This window comes from Lepeophtheirus salmonis, chromosome 4 (assembly GCF_016086655.4).
Source record: "Lepeophtheirus salmonis chromosome 4, UVic_Lsal_1.4, whole genome shotgun sequence".
In the NCBI taxonomy this organism is placed as follows: domain Eukaryota; kingdom Metazoa; phylum Arthropoda; class Copepoda; order Siphonostomatoida; family Caligidae; genus Lepeophtheirus; species Lepeophtheirus salmonis.
In genome coordinates this window covers 15,753,360-15,765,271 of record NC_052134.2, presented here as the reverse complement: position 1 = coordinate 15,765,271, position 11,912 = coordinate 15,753,360, and the positions used below count along the sequence as shown (strand labels likewise).

The 11,912-nt window shown below is 32.4% G+C and overlaps 1 protein-coding gene across 2 annotated transcripts; it reads left to right on the top strand.

The window, feature by feature from the left end:
* The first annotated feature begins 4,633 nt into the window (after positions 1-4,633).
* Positions 4,634-10,771, top strand: LOC121116906 (L-amino acid oxidase). Of its 2 annotated transcripts, none has more exons than XM_040711212.2 (8): positions 4,634-4,809; positions 4,915-5,302; positions 5,364-5,655; positions 5,696-5,930; positions 5,994-6,219; positions 9,017-9,074; positions 10,103-10,323; positions 10,376-10,771. In XM_040711212.2, exons 1-8 carry the CDS (start codon positions 4,724-4,726, stop codon positions 10,628-10,630), a joined length of 1,761 nt encoding a protein of 586 aa, XP_040567146.1. In that variant the 5' UTR covers positions 4,634-4,723; the 3' UTR covers positions 10,631-10,771. The 2 variants fall into 2 exon arrangements, with proteins under 2 accessions (XP_040567146.1, XP_040567147.1); XM_040711213.2 differs by having other exon boundaries at positions 4,636-4,809; positions 5,705-5,930.
* Positions 10,772-11,912: the final 1,141 nt, after the last annotated feature.

Genomic DNA, 11,912 nt, shown 5'->3' with positions numbered 1-11,912 from the left:
ATACGGAGTCGTCTAAATATAACACCAGGGTGCAAACCAGAAAATTAGTTGAAAATAACCTTGTCAAAGCTAAAACTTACATATAATCTACATATAAAACTCAAATTTTTATTCAAAAATTCATTATTTAAAGAAACTTAAAAACTTCTATTTTACAACTACAAAAACATTTACTGAATCTAACTTTTCCGAAAATTAAATTCTGATTCATATCATGAATAGTTATCAAACTGATCATGCATTCGCATTCTTTCAAGTTCCTTAGGTCTTGCAAAATTAAAACAAAAAGTACCTTAACTAAGTTGTGCCGGATTATGTCAATGATATTGTTCGAGTCAAATTTAGGAGGTCGACTCCATAGGATTCTTAAAGCTGAGACCAATTTGAAATTATAGTCACTTCTTCCTTTTAGTTGTCTGATCACATCTGAAGTAAATACTAAGAAAGTTTGTACTACAAGACAGAACGAGACATATTAAGAGCAAAACCATATTACTGATGGAAAAAAGTCATGAAACAAGTACCTTTTGCATTTAAAGTACTTTAAGCTAGTAAATGCCCTATTAGTGACTTGGTTCTAGAGTTTTAGCTTGTTTATATCTTTCATATATATTTTTCAGTCTTTTTTATGTGTACCTATGTAGTAAAAGTTTTTTGTATAATAAATCCTGTTCCAAGGTTCTTACAATTCCTGAGGCAAAAACTCAGCCTCTTTCATAATGAACAATCCATAACATCCTATGGAACTAGGAGCCAATTGAATCTCATCTTTCAAAAGATGGATTTCTGTACTCTAGTCCCATATTTTGGGATTATAGATGGGGAGTCAGAGATTAAGAGAAGGATTTGACGATTTTATACAATTAGGACAATTGTCTGATTACCTATCATATGTTAATTCCTTTTTACGATAAAGCCATCAATGGCTTTAAAGAAGTTTTCATTAGGGCAAGATACCACTCCTTAGTCAAAGTAGAAGTCAGGGGGGGGCGAGTCTCGAATGGAATACATCACAATCTAGAGGATGCTGGCTGATAATTGTGAAGTCATTTCATTCACCGCTCAAGAGTACAGTTTTTTTTGTTGATTGTTGTTTGATACAGATATGCGCACAATTTATTTACTACTTCAGGACTGATCATGAGACGTTTTATTTGGGGCGTCTAAAAAAATAAGTCCCTTACCTATTGTGTGTGGTTTTTTTTTAATGTTATTCCTAATAGAACCTGTATGAAGCTTCAATGGTGGCTACATTTTTGTTTTGATGTAATCCACTGCTATCAAGAGAGCAGCATTTGATATAAACACTTTTTCCTTTACAAAAGGAAATAATAGTATATTTCAAATCAGTGTACTTAGTTCATAGATGTTTGAGAAGATTAGCGTGTTTCATGAGCAAGAACTTCTAAACATACTAGAAAATGGGGTTTTTCCACACCTGCAATAACTATGTTAGTGAATCCCTACTTGAAGAAATCATGTAGGGATTTCTTACACTCACTTTTAACGGGTTAATAATCACTCAGACAAAACCAAATCCATGTCACTGCGAGTAAAATTGTCGCCCAAATAATAATATGTCATCAAATTAGGGGAAAAAATTGCAATTGATATATGTTTAAAGAATATAAAATGAATTGAGACATCAAGATTCTTGTTTGCATTATCTATAATAATAGAGCAAAGTTTGTCTCTCCGTCTAAAGGTATGTCTGAATATAGGAAAACAAGTCACCTGTTGCGCTATGTATAGTACTCCATGATGTATATCCTACATATATTTTGATCCAAGATGTAACAATGTAGTTGTATTAATGAAATATTGGGAGCGTATGTATATAGTATCGAACGTGATACAGGGTTATATGTAGTGCCCCCTGATTGGAATATTTTTGATGAAAGAAATAATAATTTATTTGTATTGATAAATATTGCAGCTATGCAGCCTTAACAAGAGCACTGTTTGTTGTTGCTATTGCTCCCTTATGTACATCATATTTCATCTGCTTTTTAAGTATATGGTAAGTTTTGAATTAAATGTAAGCGCTGATATGTGGAAACAAAATTTGATTATTTTTGTTAGTGAGTGCACTCAAAATTAATGTACTCATTGCTCATACGCCAACATATTACATTTTTTACTCCAAACTCATTTTTTATCTTTGTTCCTTTCAAAAGAGAGAACGCGTCAAATGAATTGATTGAAATATTGAGTATTAAGTGTAAGGGTGGTTTTGAAAAGCGGAGAGTGAGAATGATAATAGAGGAGTTATCCTACAAGGTATTAAAATTATTTATATGTGTGTGTGTGATGTACGTCCCGCTTAGATAAACAATGATAATAATAGGAGACAGATATAGACTTTAACCATTATTAAAAGTTGCTCAGAATTTTGATTTACGTACGTACGGCTATGTTTTATTCTGATCAGATCTGATTCCTGGGCTCTAAGGGTAAGTTTGATTTTTTACTTATAAGTTGATTTTTTTCATAAAACAAGATCGATTCCCCGTGTATCAAAGTCATTTTTTAAGGTATGGATTGTCTATTAGAAAATGCAGAAAAAAATCTAAAAAACGAATTACTTTTCCAAGAAAAAAAAGGAGAAGGTATATTCAATACGAATTAAAAAAGGGAATTAGGATGAAAATGAGCAAGTTAATCCTATTATGCATCTTCAATCTTCATTATGGTTGAAGAAGGAACATGTCTAGTTAGCAATGACAATAAATATATCACAAGGTCAAACATTTGGAAAAAAATGTGTTATGCCTAGTTAGCAATGACAATTATAATAAGTATATGACAAGGTAAAGCATTTGAAAAAAATGTATTATGTTAACCAGAATCAGTATTTTCACAAATATACTACATTTTCAAGAGTACCATAACGGTGCACATGTTTAATTATATTTAGATCAAATGGACGAAAAACAAAAATTTTATACAAATAGGTTTACTATAGAAATTTACCTATTATATATTTATAGAATTTATTATATTACATGTAATTATTAGGAAAGTTTAATAGCACCAAGGTAGTGGATAATGAAGTTGTGTGCTTAGCTTCTGCATTGGGATTGGCTGAGCTGAGGTACGTCATAAATGTTGTATTCACTCAGAAATGAAAACAATCATATTAATATAACATCGTGAGTTGAGAATTTATCAAGATGGTGGATGATATATACTCTCTTCAATGTTATGGTTTATTCAAGGGATCTCAACTCTTAAGACGAGATCCCATAAACAAGTGTTTCACTCGGTGGATCTCATATCCTTTAATGGAAAGATCATTCATTGTGCAGATACATCTTCATATCAAGGTGACTTGTGGTAAGTGACTTCTGATCTCGTTAATAATTGTCCCTTTACATAAATTTCTTGTAAAACTATTAGTGGTGTGTATTACAAACTATTGCAAGCAATATTAAAGTGGGAAATCTTTAGAAAAAAAAAAATTCCCCGAGTATTATTTAAACATTTACTAAAATGTGTATCTCTTACTGGGGAGAAAAGTAATAATCACAATACAACAGAGGTGTATTCAATGCATCATCTTCAGCTCTGTTAACAAAATAAACTCTATATAAACATAAATAACAAATTAAGATCTAGTTGTAAGTTTATTTTTTTTCACATGAGCGTTTCATGTTTAAAAATATGAATATCCCCTAATTTTTAATATATAATGGGTTATTCTCTATTATGATTGTTTTTTGTTTGTTTTTTACCAATAAACGCAGATAGATATTCACCTATTTTTGTATTCTTCATACCTACAAGGTTATAGTATGAAAATAAAATGTAATTCCTCCTTAAAATAGTGCCAGGCCTACTTTGCAAGTAGCAAATCTGACATTTCGAGTTAGATTCCTCGTTATCTCAGATCAAAATACAAGTACGGGCTAGTGTTTTACACATATATTTTACATCACTCAAAATGGCCTTGCTTAATTCAGTAAAATTATAAACATTGTGAGTGACATACTTTATTATCCATCACCTGGAATAGCACTCTCCTTCCTATAACCCCAGATACACAGCCCAATTTGATTTTAGGTGGAGGGTTGCGCTCTATCGAGTCAATAATGACTTTCCAACGTTTTGTGTTAGCTTGACCTCTCAAAATTTAATATCTTCTTACTTTGACCGTAATAATCTTCGATCAAGTTTAATCAAAACCGATCTGTAACTTTTGACGTAATCCTGGTGACTAACAAACAAACAAAGGCAAAAGCATGGGCTCAATTCCACTTTGTTAGTGGAGGTATAAATGGAATTTTCAACGTTATTCACTCCTGTAACTAATTGCTCGCGACCCGGTAGTTGGATACCCCAGAAATACAAGATATTCCTGATTTTAACTTGACAGAGCTATCCTAGATGTGCATATATTATATTTTTGAAATAATTATGAATGAAACGTAATATTTTTGGATATTTTTCAAAATATTAATGGTCATTATTTGAATTATAAATAGAAAACTGTGACGTCTATATAATCATGAAGATTTCACATCCTTATAGCCTCCAAGTTCCAATTCAATCGTCTAATAAATAATTATTATAGACTCTTCGTTTAAAATAAAGGAAAAATATAATTTAAGTATGAATATCATTATCCTCAAATTACACTATCAAACTTTTATCCAACTTAAAGTAATTTCTAACGTCACATATCAGAAAAGTAAAAATTCCCCTTTCACTTAGTCTTACAAGTATGAAGAATATCCATTTGTATTTGGTTGTAAATGTTATATATTATATGATAGTTTTTTCGAGGGGCCAAATTGAAGATTCAGAACCGTGAGTATAAAACTGAATAATATTCTAGCAAAAATTAAACAACTAACAGACACAATAACTCTTTTCATAAATTTTGTTTTCTGAATCTAAATACAAATTATATAGATTTGTAAGATCTAATTTTGGTTTGCACAAAATTGCACCATCTATAGAATTAGAGGAAGAAGAAATCCTTCAAAATGGAGGTGATTTAGTGTGTCATGATAGAAATGGACACGATGAACTTTTCAGTTTATTTGTGATTGGATTAACTAAGAGGCATCCTATACCAACAAAGGTCTTAAACATAACGATTGTAGGTGCAGGAATAACAGGCCTCACAGCAGGGATTCTTTTGAAGAATGCTGGACATAATGTTCAGATTCTTGAAGCAAGCCATACACTTGGTGGAAGGATTCAGACCTTTCGAAATGTTGAGGAAGAATGGCATGTAGAATGGGGTCCAATGAGATTTCCCAGGAATCAGTTTTTTACACAGTATTTACTTCATAAGGTGATCATTTATATTATGTGGGATGAATAATTAATATTACTCAATTAAAACAATGTATTAGTTTCAACTTCGTCTCACGGAGTTTAAGCTATCCAGTAATAAAACCTTCTATTTTATTGGAGGACAAACATTTAGTAAATCACACTATTCAAATGTGTATGAATTACCCTTTGTCAAGATTTTGTACAACTTGACGAGAGAAGAAATGAACATTAAAATCAAGGATTTCTATAATGAACCTATGAAAGCTCCACTTCAAGATCTAGCAACTCTTCCTTGGAAAGAATTTGTTAAAAAATATGACAAATATTCATTTAGGAGCTATTTACGTGAAAAACAAGGTTACTCTCCTGGTAAGTCCATCATAGGCTGAAAGATCTATTTTTGAATCAGAACATGCAGGTCTTGTACACTTAATCGGAACTATGGCTGAACTTGAAGGCCTTATGGATATGAGCATGGTTGAAGTAACACATGACGAGTGCATTTTTGGACAAAGCATACTGGATACTATAGTGGACGGAACAGATACCCTGATTCAAAACTTAGCAAAGGAAATTATAAGTCAAGTATCTTTAAACACAGTTGTAAAAGAGATATATCATTCCAAAGATGCAACTTTAGTCAAGTAAAATGACGATCTACAAAATTATTTGAAAAAGGGAAGTCTTAAATGATTACTCTATTTCAGATTTAACTGCATTGGGTTTGATTGTCAAAGTAAACACTCCTCGATAAAGTCGGATTTTGTGATTCTAACACCATTGCCCACGGTCGTCTCAAGAATTTCATTCTCTCCTCTTCTTACAACATCAAAGAGGTATACACTACGAACTGCAAGGATCTCGTCAGCTGTTAAAGTAGTATTAACATTTAATACACCCTTCTGGGAAAAATTGGGGATCAAAGGTGGAAAGGTAAAAAACACGTTTTGTTCTATCTTGATAAAAATAATTATCAAATAATCACTTGGTAACATACATTGAATAAGAATACTCTTAATAATTTATGAACATTTGGTAATTATATTTTAAACTTGGAGAAAAAAAAGACTATCCGGGAATGTATGAAACATTTTTATCATTTAAGGAAAATAGTTGTAGCAACAAGTATTTGCATTGAAGAATACAATTATCAGAAATGAAATATCTATGATCATGTATTTTTGTAGTTGCTACCTGAAGAATACAATTATGACAGTAACATAGTTTTGAATATAAATACATTGATAGTATGCTCAAAATTCAAATTCAATCCCCCCTTCAATATTTCAAATATTATGACCAAACCTCAATATCGAGCCGTTCATTAAAATCTGAACACTTTGAATTTTAAACCTAAGGAAGATATAATTTATTAATTAACAATAGAATTTCAAAAAATTTAAAAATATAAATAGATGTGCGTCTGAGCTCACTTAATTATTAATGTAGTCGCCCTTAGCGGCAATGATGGGTTCTAGGTGGCGGACGAAGGCCTGGAAACTGCTGCATACGTATTAATCGGTCATGGCCTCCAAGTGGTGGCTGACTTTCGTTTTGAGGACACTATACGCCAAAAGGTGTAGGCGAGGGGTTGGCATCATGGTTGTAGGGGGGCAAAAAGTTCAAAAGAACTAAAAAGACTCATTCAAAAGAGTATTGCAACAGAGAATGGGTTTCTTGCAAGCGTCAAAAGTGGCCTCTCGACCTCACAAGGCTAATTCTACCCCCCCTTTTTTAATAGCTCTCTGGACAGTCTGGTATAAAACTCCGACATCTATTGCATGGGCCCTCACAGGCTTTAGGGGATGAGCCTGGGTCATTTCCTTTAGCCCCTTCGGATCCAGTTTGGCTTATTTGACAGAGGCTTTCTTCCTCTCCAACGTTTAGGACTTGCTGACGGCCTAGACGGTGGTCCTGGAGATGCCCAACAGCTTGGAGTCACAAATGAAAATTCCTCGATCATGTTTCAGTGTCCTTTTCTCCACTTGTACGTAAGAGGGCTCAGGTGTTTTTGTTTTTTTTTTTGTTTTGTAACTAACTGTTTTGCATTAATTTATCGAATTATGAAGTAATTTTAATCAATTAACCTTAATTAATTATTGAATTAGTTAGTGTTCAGATTTCAATGAACCACCCAGTGTTTACCTAAGGACTGAACTGTCAGATCGTTGTCAATGACGGTCCAACGGTCTATATTTTTGTAGCATTACAGATGTGTTATTTAAGTTGTCACAATAGCAGAAGAATAAAGCCAGAAAATAAAGGAAGGGAGACATACAAAGAGATGTTTAAACAATCATAGTTAATTAACCTACCTCTTTTGAACTTTCTCTATCAATTCGTTAACTTGATTGACCCACGCAACCTTTCCTTCGAAAATCAATCTAAAAAAGTATATTAGTTGTTAATCATTAGCCAATTAGCCAAATTATGGAATTATTGATTATTCAATAATTGTCGTAAATTGTTTACATCTTAAAAAGAGTTTATTCTAACTCAGACAATCAACATTCAGAATATAGGTTAGGAGAAAAGAAGTACAAACATTGACAGTTGACAACAAAATACTACGTATATGTCACAGTAGAGATTGAAATCTAATAGAATCGTTGATTCTCCCAGTAGAGATCCTGATCGTAGTCTGCCCTAGGAAAGATTACAATTATATTCTCTCCTAGGACAAAGTACAATTTTACTGAGGGAGACACTAGCATTCAATATTGCAAGAAATTGTTTGTAACAAATCATATCCTCTAATGGTATTGTATATTCCAATATTGTACAAAAATAATTCTTTCATGACAATTTATTTTCTTCTTTTTTTCCCCCGTAAAAATGATGTTTTTTCTCTATGTACACAAAGTGGCTCATATGATCTAAAAAATTTTTAACTATATGCCTTCTAATATTATCTGGAGGAGCACAAGCTCCAATCACGCCACCTGTTGTGCTAAAAAAACATCATTTTCTTTGAAAAACTCGACTTGGTAAACTCATATGAACTTTGTACAATTATAAGACTATAATATTTGTCGTAGTTGTAAATTTATATTAACATCAAGTGGTACTTTATGCAACTCTTCTATTTTGGGATAATATTTGAAATCCTCAAAAATTGCATTTTAGAAAAAAATGAAGGATTTACATAATTTATACAACTCAAAATTAAAGTATTTATCGGTATGTTAAAGGTTTTTTTTTGTATCGAAACTCTTATTAAATTTATTATTTAAACTCACGAATTTGTGAGTTATTTTTAAGATTGTATTAGAACTCATCGGTTCTAATATACTAATGTTTCTTACATCATGAATAAAAATATTTCTTAAAACATGTTGTTGGCATCTAGATGATATGACTTGGTGTCTCCCTCAGTAGAATTTTAATTTGTCGTAGGAGACAATAGGATGGTAATGTCTACTAGTAGAATTATTGATTCACCTAGTAGAGATTATGATCGTAATCTATCCTAGAAAAGATGAAGATCATAATCTCTACTGTCACATATATATTTGTGTCTTCAAGGTAACTCCGGGTTATGATGGACACTTTTGAAAAAAAACATCCGTTCCCGGCCATAAATGTAGGTTCTAAGTGACAAAATTAAGTGATTTCAACATTTCATGAATTAATGTAGTTATATCAATATTATTATATTAAGTAAACATTATCTTTTTTAGTAAATGAAATGCTTGACTAATCCGAGTCCCATCATGATTCATATTTTCAGTCTGTCACTGATTTACCTTCAAAGTCAATTGTTTATCCGAGTTTCAGCTTCAAGGGAGGTACGTAGATAAAATAGTTTAAAATAATAGATAAAATAGATAAGTAATTCAATTTTTATTTTTGTCAAAAAATTGCCAAATCAAAATTTGCAAATATTTTTTTGAATATAAAACATTTATTTGAATTGTAAGGAGAAACATAGGCCTACAAATATTTTTTTGGTCCTTGCAAAAACAAAAAAGTTATGGAGAATAACGTCAAAAAATAACTCTCAATAAATTATTCATTTTGTGAATATTGCAAAAATTATGAAATAAAATGGTTTGCAAATTGAAAATATTAAATTATTGAAATGTTAGAGATTAAAGTTATTCAGAAATGACAGATATTTAACTTAAACAAATTTTTTTACTTGTCAAATTTATGCGCAAACGAGTCTCCAGACAAATTACTTCAACTTTTATTTGATCTACGGATCCAATACTTCGTTGAAAATCCTTTTTTTTTTGCACCTAAAAAAAGAAACTGCAATTTTCACCGATTTCTTTTTGCTAAAAAGTGATTAAATTTAGAAAAATTCCTTATTGATGAAGTTGTTTTTGAAATGACAGTCACTTTGTGATTTCAATCTCTACAATCTATCTACTCTCCACTTTTGGGTATTGAATAAGCTTCCCTTATATGACCCCCTTCCCCCCCCCCCAAAAAAAAAAAATATATATAATTATATACAAGGTCAATAGAAATACAAAGTTACACCATAACACGTGCACGACTAATGGTTGACTTCCACTACGCTTTTAATATTAACGTCATAGTAAATGAGTAGTTGTGTGTTTTTAAAATCTGTTTTTCTCGCCTAGCAGTTGGTACGATACATAAAAATTGAAAATTATAACAATAGTGACGTCATAGACTATGAGTGGTTGCGTGCATTATTAAAATCTGCCTTTTTTGCCAATCAGTCGGTACAATATATCAGATTGAAAATTCTAGCAGGCCCGATGGTCTAACCTTTATTTCGATTAACCTTGTATATATATATATATATTCTTTTTTAATATAAATAGATCAAAATTTATCATAGGCCTTGGCGTATTACTCGTCTCCTACACATGGGGAACTGATGCGTCCCGTCAAGAAGGGATGACTGATGATGACATCATCACTGAATGTCTTTACACATTATCTAAAGTACACAATTTATCAGAAAAAGAAGTTCGAATTCGATTTCGAAAAGGCTATGTCAAGAAATGGGGAAAGGATCCCTTCACCGTTGGGGCCTTTGGAGCCTTTGCTCCACATTTTGTGAGTAATATTTTAGCATCAATTACTTTTTATTAAAATAACTTATCTACAGTTTAATGATTGGTTTGATGAATTTCAAAAACCAGAGGGTAGAGTCGTCTTTGCTGGGGATACCTATGAGAATTTGCATGGATGGATTGACTCTTCTTTAAAGTCTGCTACACGTGCATTCAAATACATTCATGATGTATCGCAAGGAAAGGATCTTATCTTACCTGCGGATTCTCCTTTTTATGATACAGAAAAGAAAAATAAAGATCGCCTAAGAAAACAAAAAGATGGACACCATAAATTTAATATATACTAGGGATATTTTAAAAAAGTTCATATTTTTGTTTACGGACACATCAAATGAAATAAATATATTTATAATAAATATTTATACAAATAATCAGTATTAGGTATATGTTGGATAATATGTTTTGATTTAATATATTCCATTAGCTAATTTAAGAATATATTTATTTGGTTTATAGCATTGACAAAATAAATTTCTCTCGTGTTTTGAAAATATTATATACAGGGTAGGGCAGCAAAACGTGGACTCGAGAGATAGATTTAGAAATACATCAATAATTTTATAATTTCAATGATAGGCCAATAAATAAACATGTTAAAAAACATGTAGACAGGGTTTTTGCTAAATTTTTTGATTCAATATGGTCACCTACATTATCAATCACAGCCTTTACACGTAGCTTGAAGGCCATGCAGGAGTTGATGACAAACTCCTCTGACAAGTTGTCCTATGCATCCACTATGGAGGACTTCAGTGAGTTCATATTTGGGTGTGATGCCCTGGTAGTTAGCCTCTCTAAAGTGCCCCATATAGAAAAGTCAAGTGGGTTTAAATCTGGTGAGGAAGGGAGCTATATCTCTTTGGACTAGAATCTAGTCATGTTATCTGCGCAGAACTTTTGGTACATGGTGGACATGTGAGAGGGGGCACCGTCTTGGGTCCAAACGTAGTTACCCTCCGATAGCTGTTCTTCGCCCATGGTAAGATGGTGTATCTAAGCATCTTATAGTAGGTCTCCTGACCGTTTTTCTGCCCACCCTTGAAAAAGAACGGAGGCCTTTTCTTCTATCAGAGGCCACAACGTATAGGACTATTTGGGCCGTATATTTGGTATGGTAAACCCCTTGGACCTCTTCTTTTGTTTCCACAAGCCAGCGGTCGTTCCGGCAGTTGGGGAATTGATCAACTGTGAAACTCTTCTTGACCGAGAAAATTTTCACAATTGACCCATTTGCCATGATCCATGTGTGTAGATTTTCTTGCACCTCTCGAGCCTCCTGCCTTTCACACCCTCTGTTATAAGCTAGCATGGGGTCTTTATGAAAGAAAATAATTCCAAGTTTTGCTTTACAACCCTCCTGATGGTTCTAGGATCCACATAAAAGTCGTTTGCGAGACGGTACATCGACGTAGTGGGATCTTCCTTTATATTATTTTCCAAAGTTAACAAGAACTTCGTATTCCTCTTTAAGTTATGTCTTCCACTTCCTAATATCCTGGAGAGGTCTTCTCCCTTTTTAGATATGGCCACTTAAAAACCAGTCACCTAGAAGTAAATTATGTTTATCGT